The 23,493-nt window shown below is 32.6% G+C and overlaps 2 protein-coding genes across 2 annotated transcripts in view; one reads left to right on the top strand and one right to left on the bottom strand.

The window, feature by feature from the left end:
- LOC108906957 (acyl-CoA Delta(11) desaturase) overlaps positions 1–6,058 on the bottom strand; it is a 43,689-nt gene extending 37,631 nt beyond the window's left edge. The window contains exon 1 of the mRNA XM_018710406.2: positions 5,811–6,058. The gene's annotated coding sequence lies outside the window, so the exon portion shown is untranslated. The remainder of the gene's footprint in view (positions 1–5,810) is intronic.
- Positions 6,059–14,556: 8,498 nt separating this feature from the next.
- On the top strand, positions 14,557–22,550 carry LOC108906960 (acyl-CoA Delta(11) desaturase-like). Its single transcript, XM_018710418.1, has 5 exons — positions 14,557–14,602; positions 17,957–18,216; positions 18,326–18,662; positions 21,537–21,722; positions 21,902–22,550. The coding sequence occupies exons 2-5, from the start codon at positions 17,961–17,963 to the stop codon at positions 22,281–22,283; spliced, it is 1,161 nt and encodes a 386-aa protein (XP_018565934.1). The 5' UTR covers positions 14,557–14,602; positions 17,957–17,960; the 3' UTR covers positions 22,284–22,550.
- Positions 22,551–23,493: the final 943 nt, after the last annotated feature.

The following is a 23,493-nucleotide window of genomic DNA, read 5'->3' as shown; positions in this document are numbered from 1 at the left end:
AATTATCTGCTTTACGTAGTTTCATCGATATTAGTTGGTTTTTACTTCCTATAATTACATAGCATGGTGTCAAAATAACTAAAAATCTAGAGTGTAGTACACAAGTATATTCCTTTCTGGTTACAACATTCTTTTCATTAACGTACGTTGACTCCAGCCATAAAATAAACTTGGTATTCATACCGTTGGCTTGTTTCACTCGCTTGCAACTTGCCGAAAAGTAGAACTGTAACCGAATGCGTATGCGGAATTGTCCATTGGCCTCAAAATTAGATGTGACGAATGTGACAGAAATAAGAATTGACACAGCTATTAACGCTTTTTATATCACCAATAAAACCTCAAATTAAACGGATTTTATTATTGTCGGACGTCACAGAAATTTACACAACAATTTATGACAAGAAAATTGATGCTACTACGAAAGTCGTCAGTTCAATAGGTTACTTGCCGAAAACAAATTATATAAAAAAAAAATGTATGTATGGAAAAATTTTTATACACAGGAACTGTTTCATAATAATGTTTTAAAACCTTGTAGAAATATTGAGTTTATTGTTAGATAAAAATAGGATCCGGCTGAACGTAGATAAGCCTTATCTCAATTAAATATTTACTTTTTGTGTAGTCGGATAAACTTTCAATTATGCAATGAGTCATTTGAAAGAAATTTAATAACTCAGGAGACGACAGAATAACTATAATTAATATTGTAACTTCTATGGCAATAGTTTGAATTCCAAGAATTTAATGTAAGACAAAAATATAAATTCAAAATTCCGAATACTATTAGATGTAAATAAAAAGTACTTTAAAAATTATATTAACCGTCACTTTTCCTAAAGGAGATACGTGATGGTTTAGGTACTTTAGTCGATGAATTTTACCAAATAGTACTTAAGACATGTATCATATCAACTTCAGACATCTTATGAATAACTAATATTTGCTTATTTATTTTTAAATCTGAAGTAGTATCACTGATCTCAAAATTAAATTAATGGCATAAAGATGTCATTGAATACTTTGATTAAGCATTGATAATAATCAATATGAATAATCTTATTTACAAATAATATTAAAATAATGAATTAATATATCTCGAATATACAGGGTGTCCCGAAATTCATGCAAGAAAACCCAAATAGCTTATCTATTTTAGTAATGTTACTCATTGTATTGAAAGCTTCTTTTTATCTGCCGTACACGTCCATTTCTGCGAAACTGCTTTTCAATTTTGTTAATTGTACTTTGGGATGTAGGTGGAGAATTAGGAAATTTTTCTTAAAAAAGGCAAGCAACTGAGAACTGTGATTACATTCTATCTTCGCAACCAACCATCTGTATAATTGTTATTTTATGCATTCCTCTTCAATAAACCATGTTTAGGAATTATTACAGTTAGCAAAATTCAAACAATACATAAAACACATATTGCAGTCAATTAATTAGCAATTTTGATAAGTTTTATGTCTTCTTTTTAATCGATAATTTCTCTCACGACTTTGTTAAAAATTTACATTTTTAATTATATAAATATACAGTCCACTTCATAAAGTTTGTTTGAATATATGTGAATCAAGTTTTTATGCTATCATAGTGACGATAAAGTGTTTTTAAGCCATCATAGTGGTAGTACAGTAAACGAAACTATACATATGGTCCTTTTCCTCGCTTTATACTTTTTTCGTAAAACACAATGTTTTCGAGAAAAATGTCAAAATGTGATCGAATGCATATCGTGATTCGCCATTTTCCTCAAAAACATTGCGTTTTACGAAACAAATATCAAGAGACAAAAAAGTTTCTAAATTCAATGGCTTTCTAGAAAACTAATAATTAAAAAAAAAAATAAATTTGCTACCAAATTTATCTGGTTCCAAAGACAAGGGGGCCCACAAAAAAGTGTCTTAATGGGGTTTCTCGTCAAAAAACGTAGCACTGTGAGATTCCACATGTTATAAAACCCCTGTGTACCAAATTTAGTGATTCTCGTACATGGTTTTGAGATATAAAAAAGACTCCTTAGGGGCAGATTTCACGGGGCTGTAAAACCCTAAATTTGTCTTAAGAATCTATGACCAAATTTTGTTGCATGAATTTCGGGACACCCTGTATGTCAAAGTTTAGGTAGGTTTCAATTTATTTTTCACTACTTTTTCTGAAGGATTCCAGTTTCAGTAGATATTACCAATCTTTTTTTAAAAATTTTCAAAAAGGATCGTTTTTCTTCCGTTAAATTTACATAAAAGACCTTCAGTGGAACATATTACTAATCGTTAATTAATTCTGTCACAAACAGATAATTGCATGTGTAATGGATGAGATTACCGCAATAGGTATTAAATAAGAGATAAGAAAATAATAACAAACACAAAAATAACGGTCAGAAATACTCCAATTAAAAATAAGTCCGTAAATTTTCCGTGGTTTATCTCTATTCTATTTAATTAAAATTAAGATAATTACTGTTGCTCAATTGCTGTACATCATGTCTTTAATATTTCTCAGAAATTAAATCAGCTATGCAAGATGCGGAACGGTACAGAACGTCGGTTATGCATATAAAGGTTATTTTTGGAAATGCTTACGCTTTGATCACTTAAAAATAATGTATAGGACATGTGACTGTCATTCACTTACCACAAACGCGGTCAATTGTTGATGTAATTAGTGAATCACTCAATATTCCGCACTTATATAATATTCCGTACTTATATCGGATGTCCCAAAATTCATGCAAGATTTGAATTTGGACCATTTGTACGGTAAAGTGTTTCCAATGGAAAAAAAAACAGCGTGACGTTTGACAGTTCAGTAATGGCAGTCAATCTTCTTACAGTTCTTAGACCCTGTATCGTACAAAATATGGTCGGAATAGTGATTTAACTTTATCAACTGTGAAGAGATTAATTGGAAAATACACTATGGCTGTAGTTCAACACAAAACATCGAAGCAGTTCGTGAGAGTGTTGCTGAGAGTCCAGGAACATCAATTCGGTACCGTGGTCAAAAATTGGACATTTCGAGAAGCTCTCTAGAGCGTATTCTCACTGTAAAGATTTGGATCTTCGTGCTTACAAAGTTCAATTGACTCAGCAACTAAATCCTACTGACCACGCAGAGCGAAGAGAGTTCATCGAATGGATTATGGAACAACAAGTGGATGCTGATTTTGCGAACTAATTCATCTTCCACACAAAATCCACACGTGATTATTGAGAAACAAAAGCATCCACAATGTGTCACTGTTTGATGCGGATTTTGAACTGGAAGCATCATCGGACCATTATTCTTCGAAATGTGGCTGGTCAGACAATAACAGTTAATGGTGCTTGCTATCGCGACATGATAATCCAGTTTTTTGTACCTAAATTGCAAGATATGGATGTAGACGATAAGTGGTTCCAACAAGACGGTGCCACATACCATACACGCCGAGAAGCAATTCAATTACTGCATGAGTCATTTCTTGGTCGTGTAATTTCCCGATTTGGCGATCAGAATAGGCTGCTCAAATCGTGCGATTTAACGCCGTTGGACTTTTTTTCTTTGAGATATTTTGAAGTCTGAGGTTTATACCAACAAACCCACGACCACTCACCCCTTGGAAGAGAAAATTGAGCGAAAACGATCTTAGAAATTTTCGACCAAAGAATGCGTTTGGTTCAGCAAAGCCATGGAGACCATTTACCCTATATGCTATTCCATACATAACCTTATACTGTACACCTCAAGAACCAATAAAAAATTTACAATTTTTAATTAAAAACCTGCGTTTTTAATAAAATTTACTTCTTGCATGAATTTTGGGACACCAGAATAATAATGTACAGAACTCGTGACTGTAATTCCTGACCACAATGCGGTCAATTATTATTAATGCAATGAGTGAATCACTTAGTTTTCCGTACTTATGTAATTCGACGCTTTTGCTCAAAACCAAGCTCAAAACAATAACAACTTTAAACATTCTATAGCGTTTTTTACAAAGCCGATAGCATGTAGTTAAAAATATTTCTAATGTAAACTACCTTGAATTATGCAACCTAATATGTATTTAAATGACAAATATTAAACTGTAAACTTTAGAAACGGGTAACACACGACATTTCTCGTGTTTGCAAAACTATCTATTACTATAAAACCATAGAATAGCATTTAAATTATGACCTGAATTACGAATAGCTCTTTTGGATGTTCGACAACCATCTGGTAGTTTGTTGTTATTCCAATATCTACAAAATTACGTGAACGCCTATAGAAGCTATTACAAGAATAAAAATCTCAAAATAGGCAAAACATAGGCTGTAGGTAGAAAATAACACCATCCCTGTTTTGTACATAATTATATTTACGTAGGTACCTACAATAAATCCCCAGATATTCAAGTACAGTCACGATCTAAACTGTGAGAGCAGCCGCTATCGACTGAGCTAGTTTAATAGATAAACACACGCAAGTTACTTGAAAAGGAATTGCGTGTAATTGCTGAAATAACATATATTTTTCAGTATATAGGAAAAACAGTATTTTAGGAATTATATAATTTCATATCATTGTTAGCCTGTCTTAAACAACGAATAAATTTATAGTAATTAATTTTCAACGATCACAAAATACTTTGATATTTTAAGGTACGCATGTTTTTCTCAGAATTAAGCATAATCATTGACACATTGACAGTAAAGGATCTAGTATGGTTCCATTTATATATTGTGGTATTTCTTAATTCATTAATATTCGGTTCTTCAAGTCGGGTAATATGATGACAGGAATATAAAATATTCAACAAATAAATAACCTTCCTCTAACATAAACGGGTGGTATTGTAAGCAAAAGTCCTTTAACAAATTGTATTACGGTAAATAAAATAACAATATATTCGGCTATCAATGGACTGCGCTGACTCAGTTTAAACTCTATATTCTTTTACAAATTTTTATCTACCATTCAGGACTCACTTGAAGTCACGTTTTAAACTGTAATATCTATTTAAGATAACAATAAATAGTTTTCCCACGATTAAGTGGAGACTAAACAAAATCGGATTATTGCACAATCCTCAATAAGCTGTAAAATGATATCAACAATAACTGCAATCATTATATTAATTTGTAAACACTTACACTACTGTATTTTTTGTTGCGAGGTCAGCAATCCAAGTATTATACTGCCGCATTATTTTACCTGTTTACCTTGTGCTGGTAACGCTTCGTTATTACATAACTTACACAGGGTGATTGCAAGTCAGAAGCATACAGAAAGTTTTCTAACAGTAGACGAATCTGCGATTCAGATATTATCGATTGCAACGAAACGCGGGGTAAGATCTAATGAAGCTTCTTTATGCGGTATCAATCTGTTGCATTAGGAGAAATGAACCAAGTACCTAACACATCAACATCTAACTGGGATCATCTGTCTGAAAATAACTACAAACAAAATACTGGAAAAAAACCCAAGTACATCATATGTCGACAAGCTCCTTAGTTTCAATAAATGTATCAAAAATTATGGAAGGATAAATAATTGAATAGTTTATCATGTATTTATGTAGTAATCAAATGGAATAAACACTGACCAAAAATGAAAATGGTTTCGTCGAAACTATTAAGCAAATTACATTCGCATTTCAATAATTCAAGCTAAGTAAACACAGGACAGTTATTGCCAACCAGCGCGCTTCCTAGGTTACCATCTTTGAAGCTTACTACTTTTCAACAATCACGACAAAAAGAAGAAACAACCGTTTACTATCAGCTGGTTTAAAGCGAGTCATATTCTAGACTAGATGTTCAGGCACTCACCTGAAGATTTCAGCCAAATATCACAAGACGTATCAAGCGGGCTGTGCGAGTAGTAGAGAAATAGCGGCTAACTGAAAGACTGGCGGCACCCTTTCTCCACGATTAAGTCCCGAATTTCCGAAAGCATCCCACGTGTTATGTCACGCCCGCCACTCTGGAATATACACTTCGCGATCAACAGTCGCACTGACCGATTTTCAAACCGTTCGTCGAATGGGGACCGTCGTCGCCTATGTCGAGTTTCACTGCGATCGCGACTCGAGATGCGATGCGTGAAGGGTATACCTTCGTACAAGCGGAATTGGGAACAGTACGGTTACTTCGAAGGAAATATGAGGTATCCCGAGATGAGTTTCCAAATTTATTTTGACAAGGCGAATATATAAACATATATAGGAAAAAATAAACTACAATATACACCCAGTGGCGGCTCTTGACCAGGGAGGAGGTACAAGGTATCGAAAAAAAATAAAATATTAGACAGTTTTATTTTAAATGCCATTGCTAAAATATGTTATTTTTTATAATGAAAGTTCATTCTTCTGCTGTTCTCCGAAATAAACTTTTCAATTACTTATTCATTAAAGTTTGGTAGTTCTCGCACCATTGATTTTTCAGTACATAGCATTGCAAGTTAGTTTGTCTTTACAATCTAATTTAATCCTTTACAATCTTTAAAAAACAATAAATAATACGTAGGTAACAACATTTTATACCACACGTAAACAAATTACGGTTAATAAGAGAATAAAGTGAATAACTACTATTTAGCTACGGGAGAAATTAACAGAGCCCAAGCCACATAGTAAATACCCTCTACTTCCACACCGTCTTCCACTGCTGCGAGACGATAACCATGACCACCGCTGTAAACACTTGACAGATTTAGAGGCGAGCTACGAAGAGCCTAGATATTCAGTGATTTTCAAATAAAGTCGAGTTAAATTGACAATACATCACAAATTTAACGGTTCCTTTTTAATGTATTTCATAAATTTAAATACCAACGACGTTACGTATATAAAATTTCCATGGCCAAAGGTAGTTGACGCATAATATAAAGAAAAAAAAACAGTAAAGACACTTATCGAACCAAAAAATATAAATAATACCAAATTACAAAAAAGTTGGGTCGTATTTTGCAAAAAATATAGTGGTACAACTGGAAAATTGTTTTTTTTTTATTTTATTTATTAACATAATAAATTTTATTTATTAACATAATAAATTTTATTTATTAACATAAATAACTACTGACGGGAACTTTTGCCACCTCGGAAAAGCATGTATCAGTATATTTTGTATAAAATACACAACTTTATTAAAAAATAACAATTTTAAAAAATGTTTTACATGTTGCAAGGTCGGCAATGACATATTTTTTTAGATGCACTAACTAAATTTGGACAGGACATAGCTAATACAATGATAAACATCGCCTTACTGCTAAAAATGTTGTCACGGCCGTTCTTGGTGGTGAAAATTCCAAATATTTGGAATTATTTAATTCAAAAAGTCAAATAAAAAGTCACTAAATAATTTATTATTTTGATCCTACACTAGAATTATTTTTTTATATAAAATGAAAAACAACTCTTTTCAACTCCATCTGTATATTGTAGATCATATAATATATGATCATATTATGATCACAACTAAATAACTAGGAAAATTAACGATTTTTATTAAAGCAGATCAACAGGTATTTTTTTTATACTGACATTTCCTATATTCTTCCCCAAAACAACAAAAAAATAATTATTTTTGAATTAAATTTTTATATTTGAAAAATAAATAAGAAAACGCACTGCATTGCATACTAAGGAAAGTAGATGTCTAATTCAGCGACACCTGTTGTTCAGAAGAGAAAATAACAAGCACACTCGAAATGATCGTCTTGAATAATATAAATTAACAATTTTATTCAAATTAGAGTACAAGTAGCGCCGAAGTTATTTTGGTGGCAAAAGTCTTAATGGAATTAATAATAAATAAAATACTGAATGTCTGAAAGCCAATGGACCATATTTTAAAGGTTCAAAAGAGACCGAAAATAAACCGATTTAGATCAAGTTACCTTTGTATAATTTTCCTGCCTTAAAAAGGAACGGACTTTTTTTACTTCGTTTTTTATAACTTTTTGGACTTTTTTACCTAAAACATAGGGTCCGCAAAAATTCCTAGTATTTTATTTTTATACCTTGTTTTTTCTTGGTAGAGATTTTGAGGCAACTTCGATTTTTTTTGTTATATTTAATGCAAAAAAGATACATTTGTTGCATGTCGTTAGAAAGCATGAAAAAATTGATTCCCATTTTTCACTGCAGTCAGAGCAGTCTTGAGTTACCAACAACCAAATATTTGAGAGTATTCTAAATTCTGATACAAGTAAACTTCACTCTTTGGTGAAATTTCGAGCTAAATCAAATATTTTTTACAATTTAGACCAACCCACCTCTATAAGTCCACTGTGTAGTGAGATAACAGCTTTTGAATGCAGTGTCGACTTGAATGGGGATAAACTGGTCTTAAACGTAAAAAATATTTAATTCGATTGCAAATTTAGTAAAAAAAAAAGTTGAGTTTAATTAAATTAGAATACCCCAAACACTCAATTATCCGTAACTGATGACTTGGTTAGACCAAGTCATCGATTTATTTTCATCCAAGGAATCCGTATATAAAACAGCCTACTGATTATAATGGTATTAATTTTTGAAAAACAATAGTCAACTTTTTTCTTATGGACGTCATTTTATTTTATTAAATAGAGGTAAAAATCATGAATCCAATGATATATCTTCAATAATTTGCGATATATATAGCTACCCTCCCAATAGGAATTGCCACCTCCCTCCCACACACATAAACAACCGCCAAAAGCAAATTAATTCCCAGAACAACTCTCTCCACGGTTTATTATTACTTGACTCAAAATGATAACAGTACACATCAAATATTTTGTACGGAATCTAACCGTGCTATGAGGATAACGCAGTGAAAACCTCACCTAAAAACATCATATAGGTAAGTATGATGTAACAGCATATTTGAAAGTATCATATCCGCGTTTCGCCATGACCTCCTGCGACTGCCGAAGCTAAACTATAAAGAATAAGTAGGTTTTCCTGCATCAAAACAAACGCGATGATGCATCTAAAGACACCGTTACGCGTTAGAAACCAGTTAGAATCAATAACAACAACTTCTTATGGACCTTTTAATTTCTCGATGACGTGTAATGAGTTTGCTCCAAGGAAGTTAATACAGAATATAAACAATTGTGGATGAAACCATGTTGTGTGGTTTAAATTTAGATACATTGATTAAACTTGAAATGATCCACAGAGAAACTCGGAAATCTACCTCCGAAATGCAACGATAGCCCAAAAAAATATATAAACATATTACTAATCCTAATCTAATAGATGGTTATGATATTAAATTTCTTTCACAACGTAAATTTTGCCCAAGCCGACTGACCGATCTTAATTTTCGAGTTAATAAAGAATAATTAGCTCAGAAATTTATAGAAAATAAAGCATATGATTAGAAATTTAAAACCAAGTCGCCAAAGCCAAAAAAGGTTTGCATAATCCCACATCTTGAGTAATTGAAGGTAATAAAACACAGCTATGTTTTAATCAAATGAAAAACTATAATCAGTTCAGTAATTAAATTTAATGTAATACGGGTATATAGGGAAAGTCTTAAAGTAGAAGTAGATATTTACCCCCTAAGCAAATGTTATTGCTAGTCTCAATTCTTAGTTCTAGCTTTGCTATCACTTTATAAGCATCACTTTCATTTTTTACTAATAACCAATGGTGGAAACCGTATTGAAAACAGTTAGGAGTATAAATATTTTTATACTTTGTCCAGTAATTACTGCAACATACAATTACCATTTGAGTATTACTGGTTGTCCACTATTGTAAATATTAAATGCTAGATATTTACTTTTTCTGTAGGTAGATAATACTTTTTAGTTATTTATGTTTTTTTAATACATTATAATTATTATAGCCATAGTAATTCTATAGTCCATTAAGGTCTAAATCGTCTGAATTTATAGAATTTGAATAACTTAAAATTAAAATCCTGATAAGTGGACCAAATTATGTAGAACTTCAACTGAATTGTAAATTGAATAAGCAAGTGATGTACCCGTATAATATATTCTTTGCTCATAATTGAGATAAAATAATGTTAGTCAACTTTCTTGAATCCATAAAAAAATGCTTGTAAAATGACAATTTTGACTGTCAATTATAATATAATCATTGAGTGAATAAAGCTTGTACTTACCAATAAACATACCTTCGAATTGATTAGAGTCAATTAATTTCAAAAGCAAAATTTACGTATTAAAATTTCAATGGAAAAAAATATATGTATAATAAAATTTTGTTGAGAATTCACTTTACAAATTAGAAACGTTTATACTACAACGTCTAAAAAACTTTTAATCTGATCTCCTTCTGGGTTCTCAACTTTCAGATTTCAGCAACTTAGATTTAAGCTCTTAGATATCAGCTCTCATTTCGATTTTATGATCTCAGATCCCAAATTTCAAATTTCAACTCTCAGATGTGGTCTCTCAGATTTCATCTCTAAGATCTCATCGCAGATCTCCTTTTTCAACTCTCAGATGCCTACTCCCACATCTCAGGTTTCAGCTATCAACTTTCATATCTCAACTCTCATGTTTTCAATCTCAAACCTCACCTCTCAAGTCCCAACTCAGATATCACATACACTCGGAGATGAACTCTCAGATCGTGATTTTCAAATCTCAACTGTTAGATATCGACTCTTAGATGTCAAATTTCAATTATCAGGACTAAGGTCTCAAATTTCAAGTCTCGGACGTCAATTATCTTCTCAGATCTCAACTCTGAGATCTCAGCCCTAAGATTTCAAATTTCAACTCTCAAATGTCAACTGTAGATCTCAACTGAGGTCTCAGTTCTCATGCCTTAGATTTCAGCTCAGACTTCAACTCTTGGATATCAACTTACAGATCTCAGTTCTCAAATCCCAACTGTCAGATCTCAACTCTCATATATCTCAATTCTCACATTTCAATTCTAAGATATCACATCTCAACCCTCAGATGTCAGAACTCAACTCTCATGTGTCAGGACTCAACTCTCAGGTGTCAGGACTCAACTCTCAGGTCTCAGTGCCTAACTCTCAACAAACACGTTTTATGGCTTTCTTAAGATAAAGTAGTTAAGACTAATTTTCCTTTTGATCAAATGCTCCAGCAAGTAATGTTCATTCTGGACGATAAGCATTTGTAAGTAACTTGCACGAAATTTTATTTAACGTGTTTCTTTACCAGTTTCATGTAAACCGACATTTGGGCCGGCACACACATGCAGCAATAACTAATAAAATGGCTTGCCAAATTCTCAATCTATAGTAGAATCATATTCGATGCAAAGTAATAAATCATTGCCTGTCAAGGGAATCAATGAAGTACGCTTTTAAGGGTTTTACAAATTGAATAATTTCTTTATACATTATGAAGGGACGAGGGAATCAGTTCAGGTCTGGCACCCTTATTGCTACAAAAATTTCTTTATTTTCATAAACTATTTATTTTAAATGTAATTTAATATAAATCCAATTTGTTTCCTAAATTCCACATATGTACTACATTTTACCTCTGTACGCGCCACTGTTGTTTACTTGTTTTTTGGAAGCGCTCTCTAATTGACGGCAAAGCTCGCCAGGTTAGTATTTGACTTATAACCGACCAGTTCGTATACTCGATGCACCTGGGCGACTACAGCTAGTACCAGAACACAGTGCGTATGCGGCGGTATTTCAGATTTTACATTGAATTTCATTTTAAATTTGAAATGATTTATCTTACGCCTCCTAAAAATGATGACACGATTTTCCTTTGAAAAAAGGTCGACTCTACTTTGCATCGTATACGATCCTACTATAAGTGTGGATCTTTCTACGCAATATAACAAAATATGTATAAAATAGACATCTCAAAATCATATTCAAAATTGTCACTTTTAATTGCTGATATACAGAGCCTTCAGAAATGATTATAGGCCACGTGAGCAGTAATTTTTTTTTTTGAAAACAGTTATTTTAATTTCTTCATGTTGGCCATTAAATTCCGGTAAAATATTAAGATCAAGATTACATCAAAACACAACGTTCAGATTCACCTGCTGTGATTGGTATAATTTTTTACGAGATTCTATTCAACCTATCAGCGATCGCATTATCTCGAGCGTATTCGTAACAGTTTGTTACTGTTCATTGTAAACATTATTATTGCTGACGCCAAGATTTAGGGAATTTTCATTACCAGGATCTGTCGTGCAACGTTGGATCGCCTGAGTTTGACAGTCACGTAGCTTGTAAATATTTATGAACATGAATGAAAATAGTTTAAAATAAAAGTTTTCTTCATCAATTTTTTCATATAATTAATAATATACTTTCCGTTCAGGATTTTGATAAATTCATCTGTATATATTTTATATTATATAAAAATTCAAAGGAGCTTTGATCTTTGATTTTTATTTGTTTCTCTTATACAGGGATGGCCAGAAGTACGGAATAAAATTCATATCTTTTGAATGAGTTAATTTTTTTAAAAACGCCGAAACACGTTAACTGATTTTGATTTTTTCCCAACTTTCGGTTATATAATAATTAATTTTTCCTCAACCCCCTAATCCCCAGCTACCCCTACTTTTTTTTCAAATGGAAACATAAGGCATGAGGGGGCTCGTTGAAAAGCTTATAGAAAACTAAATCCAGCCATACCAAATAGACAAGTTTCATTTTTTCATTAGCAAGTTTTTTTTCATTTAGAAATTGAAACAACTAGATAATTTACAAAAATAAACTCAATGTCGCAAATGCTGAAAATGTCCTCCATTCACTATTTGGTATTCTCCAAGACGATAGTAAAAGTTGTCCATAGCATTCTTCAGCTGGTAAATTATGCATCTCCGCCCTAATCTTGTTCTTTAAATTCTCAATATTATCCGGTCTGCACTGGTAGACTCTTTCTTTCAAATATCCCCAAAAAAAATAATCCAGGGGTGTTAAGTCGGGGGATCTTGGCGGCCATTCAACTGTACCCCGTCTACCATTCCAGCGATTTGGAAACATTTTATTTAAGTATCTTCGAACATCAATACCAAAATGTGAGGGAGCGCCATCTTGTTGGAACCAAATCCTTTCATTCGGTATATCTGGATCAATTTCATGAGGGAAAATCACAGATAGAGCAGGTATCAGGTCAAATGTTAGGAAATCCAGGTAGCGTGCGGCAGTAAGATTTTCTTCAAAATGAATGGGCCCAAGATTCTGTTGTTGATGATACCTACCCATACATTAACTTTCTGTGGATGCTGCGTATGCGATTCGCATGTCCAGTGTGGATTTTCCTGGGACCAAAAGCAATAATTGTGCCTGTTAACCACTCCATTTAAATAAAACGTAGCTTCATCCAAAAAAAGTACGTCTCGTTGAAAACCATTACTGTTGTCACACCGTCTCATCATTTCCTCACAAAATTGTAATCGCCTATCATAATCGTCTTCCAAAAGTTCTAATGCAATGTCTAATTTCTTTTCTTCATTCAAAGCACGTGCCCGTCCAGTTTTGGGCAAAGTCTGTACTGTACCGTGTTCCTCAATTTTGTGAAATATTTTACTAACTGCTCCTTGCGAGATTTGGTTTTCGGAATATTTCGCATTAAATAAATCGCGCACTTCAGCCTGACTTCTTATTTTGTCTCCACATCAAAGCAATATCAAGATTTCGATGCGTTGCCTTTCAGTAAATAACTTGATTTTGACACAATAATAACGTTTCGAACTCCAATTTACAACTAAAGCGAAAAATTAACCAGAAAGCCTGGCAAGTAAGTGGTGCCAAAAAAACGCAACATAAAAAATATAGCTTTTTTGCGTCAGCAGTGATAGGTACAGTTTCAAATTCTTTATTTTATTCTGTGCAAATTCATGGAGGATAACACTGAAGATAATTAAATTTTATTTAGGTGTACTTTAAGTAGGTGTTTTATACAACCCTAAAAACCTTGGTATTGAAAAAATAAAACTTGTCTATTTGGTATGGCTGGATTCGGTTTTCTATAAGCTTTTCAACGAGCCCCCTAATGCCTTATGTTTCCATTTGAAGAAAAAAGTAGGGGTAGCTGGGGGTTGGGGGGTTGAAGAAAAATTAATGATTATATAACCGAAAGATGGGAAAAAATCAAAATCAGTTAACGTGTTTCGGCGTTTTAAAAAAATTAACTCGTTCAAAAGATATGAATTTTATCCCGTACTTCTGGCCATCCCTGTATAGGTATCGTAATTACCAATTGTGCTGTTATATGTATTACTTTCTAGAAACTCTTATTTTCTTTGGAGGCATTCACCTTATCCGAATGCCACCACAAACAGCGTACGTGTAACCCGTCAGAAAGATAGCAAGTCGCGTTTCTTGCGAAAGCGGCACCAAGGCTTGACACACATCTCTTGAACTTGAGAGAAATCCACGGCCGGGTACCGCCTCGAAACGGAAGCAGCACTAGATTTCCAAGCGTCCGACGAAGACGGAGGGAAGGCTCGCGTGCAACGTGGGGGTCGAAAAATGAATTTAACAACAGGTACCATTGGGTTATAATTTTATTCATTACCAAATCCTCAAGTTCAATGTAGCGAAAGTGGTAGGCACTTTGAGGAGCGTCTGTGACTGTCTTAGTTAGTGCATTTTAGTGTCTGATAGTATTTAGTCGGGTAAGTTTTCTTCTGTCTTATAGCGCTTTTAATTTGGATTGACGCACCAGGTGTAGAACTGGAACAAATAATTTTGGAAATGAGATAGAGCATGTTTCGAGCTCAATAGATTTAATAAAAATTCAAAAAACTTCCAAAGACATGATTATATCCAACACTCATATTGCAACCATTGTACTAATGTAATATAAGTGAATATTAATATCATTTTCTACATCTTTGCAATTCTAACCATATCAAGTTGATTTCTATACTTATTAAACAAAATTTTACTGTGAAATTTGCTTAATTCCCTGAGATATGGATAGAAAAGGAGAAATACAGTTTATTGTTCAATACTGTACGTTCTACTTAAACATCCGTTTTCAAAAGGCTGCTACAATTATTTTTGGACCTACTTTAGTTGAAGTAAATCCAACATAGAAAGTACCATTATCAATTAGTGGGCACTTCGTTTCCATTAAGACCCATCCATTGTATGCTAATTAAAAGCGAATAGCTTTTAACGATAAAATAACTGTTAACTGCCCTATTTCAGGTCAAAGCTGTACCTGCCCTTAATTAAAAGTTTTTTTTCTGAACTACTGTATCGTATATTATCATATTTTAAACAAAAATAAATATGCTTTTTTAATTGGCCTTGAAAATAAAACATATTTTTAATAAAAAGGAGCGGAGATTTTTCAAAATTGCCCTCATGTCTGTTAGTTTTTTAAAAAGCGATTTTAAATGCAGATAGCAAAGAAAACATTAAAATCATTTTTACTCATGACTGAAAACAAGTTTCACTTTTCTCCTGGAACAAAATCCATTAAAATGTTTCGATTTCTAAAATGTTGTCAATTATTAACTTTTACCAGCACAATTCATTGAAATGTTAATGATTCAATGGTATTGTGGTAACAAATTAAATAAAAATAAAATTTTGATTTCTTCGGAATTTTTATGCGTTTATTTGGTAACTCTCTCAAATATTAATGACATAAGAGGCATTTTCACTTTTGAGTAAAGAACTAAACAAATTTTTTTTTTCTACAAACCATGTTTGATTATGACTTTTCAAGTGTAACTTTAATTTCGCAATGATAACCTTTCTAGCAGGCGTGCCTAAAAGTGATTTTTTTAACGTACGTGCCTAAGTGATACTGTTTGTATAAACATTTTGACAACAGCTTGCCAGTAAATATAATTTTATGCTGTGTTCACCACGAATTGTTTGTAGAAAAAATTTTTCGTAACACGTTACGAAATAAATTTTGCCAATAATTGACAATTTTCAAATGACGTTCCTAAAAAAACTCCTATTAAGCAATTTATTACGATTAGGAACTTTATTGCATATGGCAATTATAAACAAATTTGTTTATTTTTTTGAGACGTGACAAATCCGGTAAAATTAACAAATACCTGGTACCCCTCAATGTCACCTATACAGGTTGATTCAAAAAACCGCTGACAGACTTCTAGGGTAGATAATACATAATAAATTAAGACGAAAAGTTTTAATAAACATAGGGTCGCAAATGCCTCCTTAACGAGATACAGGGCGTTAAAGTTTCTGTAAAATTAAACATTGTCTGCAATAATTCCAAAATGCCTGAACATTTCTATTTCAAATTTGCTATGCGTAGTTAGCACCTTAAGACCAATGTTTGACGTACTGCTCAAAATTTTATGAGCAGCAGTGTCCTAGAGACGGGGTCAACGTGACCCTTTTTTTTAATATTTTCTACGCCACTGCTAATTTTGTCAAAAGGGCACTATTTTCGTGTAAAGTGTTCAATTGTCTATCGAATTGGTCTCTTGCAAAATTCGGATTAAAGCAACCATTTTTAAGAGAAACACCTTTGTAGAAAATTTGGAAATCCAATTTTATTTTCATTCATTTTAGTTTCGCATAGTAGGCTTGTGCTATTCTAAATAAAATTAAACATCGCCTGTCACTAATGTCAATGTGTACAAGTGAGTTAAGTAAACTAGATTATAAGCTTCTTTTTGTCATTTTTACGCTTTAATTTTACGGAAACTTTGACGCCCTGTATCTCGTTAAGGAGGCATTTGCGACCCTATGTTTATTAAGACTTTTTGTCTTAATTTTTCATATATTACTTACCCTAGAAGTCTGTCAGCGGTTTTTTGAATCACCCTGTATAAGACTCAAACAATCTAAATACCTACCTTATTTGCTTTTTTATGTATGTACACATTACCGTAAAAAACATTTAACTTGTATCGGACTTTCTCGTAAAAAGGCGTTTAATTACATATTAAAAAAGTTATATAACTAACGCCTCAAATTGCACAACAGATAAGAGCTTATTAACGAATTTTAATTGAGTCGTATCGCTTTAAAATTCATGAAACTTTAATTTTTTACTCATAGATAATTATTTAGTACAATTTTCTTAGCACTAACAAAAGAAAGTTTCAAGTTTGAGGTAACTAGGTTTCCTAATATAAAATGAGTTATAGTTCTTTCGACATAAATAAACTATATCATAATTGAACCATACACCTCTCATTAATTAAGCAACCATAAAGATTGTACTAGTACTAAAATAGAACGTTTTTTTTTTCCTTGGAAAAGCACTTATGTTTTATTTATCACCACCGAAACGTCTTCTACCTTGTTCAGTGTAACTACATTCAATTTATTTGCTTGTTACCTTAAGCAGGACCAAATTATTTGACCCGCTAACCTATAAACTTCTTCAATATATTATTCGTCAGTGGCAGATGAATGTTTGTATTTATCATACTTTTGGTGACTTGAAGTTCTCGAAATTGTCTCCGTACTTCGTTATAAGGAGAAAGTGAAGTGGAATATTTTCGGCTGTAACTTGGTTGACACTTTCAAATACAAAAATATAAACTATCACCGAATTCCAGGATAATAGAGCAATATTAGCATCCAAACTAAGAAATGACAGACGAACTTTGAAGGCGACGTTGTTACTAAACTCTTAGTATCCACGTTGTACAGTTTCTCGCTAGGTATTCCTAATAAAAGGTAATAGACGCATTAAATAATGTTCTTACCCCATTTATTACTTCATGACCTTTTCCTCATAGCATAAACTTTCATTTTCACTATAGCTTTCGCTTTACTCCATGCTACTTCAAAGTCACTGAGGTCGAGAAATTGTAATTACGGGTTTGTCAGACAACATGGAAACAAAACTTATAGCAACTTTATCATTTCCTGAACTCAACGTGTCTTTTGTTTCTTAAATTGTATTTTACGAATAATTATACCGACTTAGACCAGGTGAAAACCAAAAATTAATAACTGACAAATAAATAAATTTAAATATCAGTACTTTCATTTTATTGTCCTTCACACATATTTTTTAGTGAAATGGCGCCGAATCTCATCGGAAACTCGGCTTTGCTGGCCAGTACAGCGGAACCTGTTCAAATAATTAGTCCCATAACTTACCCCACTACATATCAGAGACCTGTAAAAAGGACAGTGCGCGCCAGTGGTCAACATCAACAGTACAAACTTCAAATTGTTTGGAGGAATGTGATGGTCTTCTTTTTCCTACATCTAGGTGCCATCTACGGATTGTGGCTGGCGATCACTCAAGCCAGCTGGAAGACCTGTTTATACAGTAAGTTTCTCGAAATTAAGAAATAAATTGGATCAGCTTAACTAACACCAGTTATTACTGAAACATCCCATAATTGTACGAAATACGAAAGAGTGTATTTTTATTTCAGCGTATATCTACGCTGCGTTTGCCGGAATGGGCATAACAGCTGGCGCCCATAGGCTTTGGGCGCACAGGACGTACGTCGCCAAATTGCCCTTAAGAATCCTGTTGATGATCATGCAAACAACCGCCCTGCAAAACCACATCTACGAGTGGACGAGAGATCACAGAGTTCACCATAAGTTCACAGAAACCGACGCTGACCCCCACAACGCCAAAAGAGGTTTCTTCTTTTCGCACGTTGGGTGGCTGATGGTGAGGAAACACAAAGATGTTTTTATCAAGGGGAAAACAGTAGACCTCTCAGACTTAGAAGCTGACCCTGTCGTGATGTTTCAAAAAAAGTAAGTCGACACAAATAATGTCACATAGGGTGGATTTAATAAAGAAGTAAAAATACTGCCAGATAATCTTGAGGTCAATATAATTGGGTCAAATATTCAGAATGGGGACATATTATACGGAGGCTACTTTTGAGTTTTAGAAACACGTATCAGCTTGTTCTCTCAAATGATTTTTTTTAGGTAACAAAATGTAACAATATTCATTGATAATTGATATTATGTAATTAACCTAAACCAGGTTAATGAGGTCGTTGACACCGAGATTCACAAACTAAACACATTGCTTTAAATAATAGCAATGTTTTTAGAAGCGCTGGAAAATGTTCCGAGCTTCGTTTACATTGACTAGAGTTACATTGTTTGTGCTCATAAATACGATTCCTTGTAAAATTTATAAAATAATTAATTTCGCAATAATAATATATTTTTTTTAAATTTGATCCTCATAACTCAAAAATGAAACAACTTCGGATTACAATATAATTAGCTGAACTATAGTATGTATTTTGTCTTTAAAATTGTCTGGTAGCATTAGCACTCTTATATGTACAGGGTGTATCACGAAGAGGATACCCCAGTAGGATTATCTCAAAAAGTAGTCAAAATTGAAATCTGGAAATTTGTATACAGGGGTTTATCAAAAATATCTATTCAATGAAAATAGTGTCAACTTTCCCGCACTTCCGGTTATACCGGAAGTCATCATCAACTCTGTTATTTTAAATGGAACACTGTATATTTTTGAATTTTTTAATTCTACGGTAAATTCTAGACTAATTTCATAAAAGGTACTAAAGGCCAAAATGTGACAGTTTTCAAGTTATTATCAATTTTCGCAAAACATTGAGGGATGTAAATGATTTTTGAAAACAGATTAACTCCGACATTTAGCTTTATTTATTAATGAAATTTGGCGTTGATAATTTAAAAGCAATGGAATTGAACCAGTTTATGTCAAATTTGCAAAAGTTCATACAGAGTGTTTAAAACGTGTGGCCAATATGTGACGTTAAAGTTGAATTTACTCAAATATTTCAAATGGTACACCCTGTATATTATTACATTAATGGATGCAGAATTAAATTTACTTTAAAATGACACTATAGTTCCCCCATACCCAAAGTTAACAGATCTTGTGTAAATTGGAAATTATTGATTTCAACACAGAAAATGTCGGAGTTATTATATTTTCAAAAATAACATTTTTTTTCGAAAATTGATAATCACTTGAAAACTGTCACATTTTAGCCTATAGTACCTTTGACCTTTGAAAATAGTTTAGAATTTACCGTATAATTAAAAAATGCATAAATATACAGTGTTCCATTTGAAATAACAAAGTTGATGATGATCTCCAGTATAATCGGAAGTGCGAGGAAGTTGACACTATTTTCATTTAATAGATATTTTTGATGAACGCCTGTATACAAATTTTCAGATTTCAATTCTGACTACATTTTGAGATAATCCTTCTGGACCCTCTTCGTGATACACCACCAGGCTGTCTCCTAAAAAATGCCTCAAGCCATAACTCCGTCATTTATAGTCCGATTTTAGAAAACAAAAAACATATGAAATGGCTCTAAATACACTATAGAGTGAGCCTATTGGAGCGTATTTATTTATTTTTTTAAGGCGATAGTAAACTTTTTTTTCAAATGGCAATATATTTTTTTATTTATTATTGTGTAGATTTCTATTCTGAATTCAACGATGTATATAAAGTTTACTTTTGTAAAACATGTATTACAGAAAATGCATGAAAATAGTCAATACCGCATTATTAGCGCCCAAACATATTTTGACTAATCATGTATGCCTAGAAAACAAAAAATAATACAACAAAGCAAGTAAATATCATTTTAATGTTCGTGTCCCAGTTTTTTTACGCATTATACTCTTTCTGTGTCATTTACAGTAGGTTATTTATTGAAATAAGTTCAACAGTGCAAAATATGAATAATAATCAAGAGGGACATGATTCAGGTATACTTTCGGTGTAATAAAAATCGTGGTGCAGGAGTCTGCATTTACAGAGAACTATTTCCCCACAGAGAAGTTCCAGAATCACGTAGATTTGTAAGACCTGGGAGAAAATTTGAAAAACTATGGTGCTTTTAAGAAACCAAAGCTAGAAGAACGTCAATTTAATGAAAACATCAAGTTCAATGTTCTTCTTAACGATGAACAAAACCCAAGAACTTCGGGAAATTTCTAATAATATTGGAGCATCAAAGAGTACATGCATTATTGAAAAAGCACAAATTCAAGCCATTCCTCGAAAAGTATAATCATTAGAGGAAAACGCTGGATAACGACGGCTACAATTTGTTTCTTTAGTTGTTTTGTGTTTGTTGTTCTTCGATCAATGTGTTTTTTATTTAATTAATGTTATTTCGTCTTGAACTTTCTATGTATTTAATTAAATTGTTTTTATTTTAATGTATATTCATTGTATTGTTTTTTCTCTGTTATCTACAAAATTGTCTTTTCAGTTGCCAGCACTATGTATTAGTGGCCGGGCGCCGAATGCGGTATCGACTAATGTCGGCTTTTCTGTAATAAATGCTTACAGTCAAATCTGCACAATAGTAAATAACAAAAAAACTATATTGCCATTGTTGACTATCGCTTTTCAAGAAAAAAAAAATAGTAAATAAGCTCCAAAATGGTCCCTCTGTAGTATATTTAGATATATTTCATTTAATTTTTTTCATTTTTAAAATCAGACTATAAATAACGACGTTATGGCTTGCGACGTTTTTTTAGGAGACAGCCTGTATTACTGACATATGTAATTATAGAAAGAGTTTTTATTTGTATTTTATTTTAAGACATACGATCGACGTAATTTTTTTCCTTCTGGATATTCAGGTACTATCTTATTTTGGCGCCAGTTTTCTGTTTCTTGATTCCTTCCTTTTTCCCCTACTACTATTGGGGAGAAAGCTGGTGGAACACCTTTTTCGTCGCTAGCATCTTTAGATACACCATATCGCTGAACTTTACTTGGTTGGTGAACAGCGCTGCACACATCTTTGGCACCAAACCGTATGACAAGTAAGTTTCAAAAATAACAAATGCATTGCATAAACGCCAGTTAATCAATACTTTCTATACATATAAATCTAACCACATTTTTCTTCTTGAAATCATCAACGTTATATTGTAGTGAACTGTATTTACCATAGTAGAGAAAAATTGAAAATAGGTCACTTCAATCGCCTGTCTCATTTCAGGAACATCAAAGCTACCGAAAACACCTTCGTGGCATGGGCTGCTTTCGGGGAGGGTTGGCACAATTATCACCACGTCTTCCCCTGGGACTATAAAGCGGCGGAACTTGGCAACTACCGCCTAAATTTCACCACAGCATTCCTAGACTTGATGTCAAAAATAGGCTGGGCCTACGACTTGAAGACGGTGTCTCCCCACATGGTGAAAAAACGTGTTGAGAGAACTGGTGATGGTTCTTGGGTAGAACACAAGAGCAGGAAGGTTAATCATGATGATCCCAATCACCATGATCATGGTGATATGTTGTGGGGCTGGGGAGACAAAGATATGAATGTGGAGGAAGTAAAGCATATTAAATGTTATAATAAACTGAAAGAGACGTGATATGTACAGATTTCTTTTATATTTGAATATTAATACGTACCTACACACTTAACTTCAAGATATTTCAAGATGCGGCTGAACAATTTCTTGGCTGGTTGCCACGTAGTCAGTTTAGGCTTCATCGTGTTTCAAGATCGTTCTCTTCAGAGGAAAATCTGGAACTGTGTCTTCTGAAGAAGAGAGCGATCTGCCTCTCGAAACGTCAAGAAGCCTAATACGATAACGTGGCAACTAACTGGGAAAATGTTCAGTCACTGATAACTTCCAGATATTCCAAAATTTTGAGGGTATTATATTTTATAACTTAAGAGATAGGTCATTATACATGACTTCCTGTATTACTCACAAAAAACAATCAACCAAGAAATACATTCTTTCGTTCTTTATATCAAGACTTAAATAGATATTACAAGGGTATTGCGTAACTTTTATAATAAAAATTATTGAGAGTATTCTTCTCAAGCTGCTCTCTTTTCGAAAAATTAAGACTTGACAACCAACTACAAAGTTAATATATTGATTGACCTTTGACATTTACAAGCTGTCAGAAAAGGAATATTTCACAATGTAGATTTTAATTTTCTGTTATAATTTTAAATTATTTGTTATATTACTGCTGTTTTGTTATTATTTATCGTTACTGTGTTGTTGAATTTAAAATGTTATATTGTGATTGGTTTTCCATTCTATTGGAAATCATTTTACCATTAGATAGAACCCGTTATGTTATATAATATAAATTTTATTATATTTATTTTGTTTTTAATTAATAAACATTATACATGAGTAAATTTATTTATTTCTATTAAGCAGTTATAACAAAACATTCATCCGGAGCATCTATATTCTATCGAGCTTGCTTGAATGGGTGTAATCTTATATTTAGGCAAAACACTATTTCACTTTATGATATGCCTGGTTGCCTATGTTTTATATACATCATCAAAATATGTATAAGCCTACACATACATTTTCAATACTTATACTTAATTAAAAAATATATTTGTTCAGAAATAAAAGAGACTTCCAACAAAAATGTTTTTTATTAATAAATACACGATTTTTAAAAAGTAAAATAATATCTTATTTCATATTTTTTACCTAATAAGGAATAAAGCTGAATACACACAATACATATAAACTAAAGGCAAGGTGTAAATCTTAAAACACTATGTGGACTAGAAAAAAACAAATGCATTCATTTAAAAAA

This window comes from Anoplophora glabripennis, unplaced genomic scaffold, assembly GCF_000390285.2.
Source record: "Anoplophora glabripennis isolate ALB-LARVAE unplaced genomic scaffold, Agla_2.0 scaffold223, whole genome shotgun sequence".
NCBI lineage: Eukaryota > Metazoa > Arthropoda > Insecta > Coleoptera > Cerambycidae > Anoplophora > Anoplophora glabripennis.
This window is presented reverse-complemented; position numbering and strand designations above follow the sequence as displayed.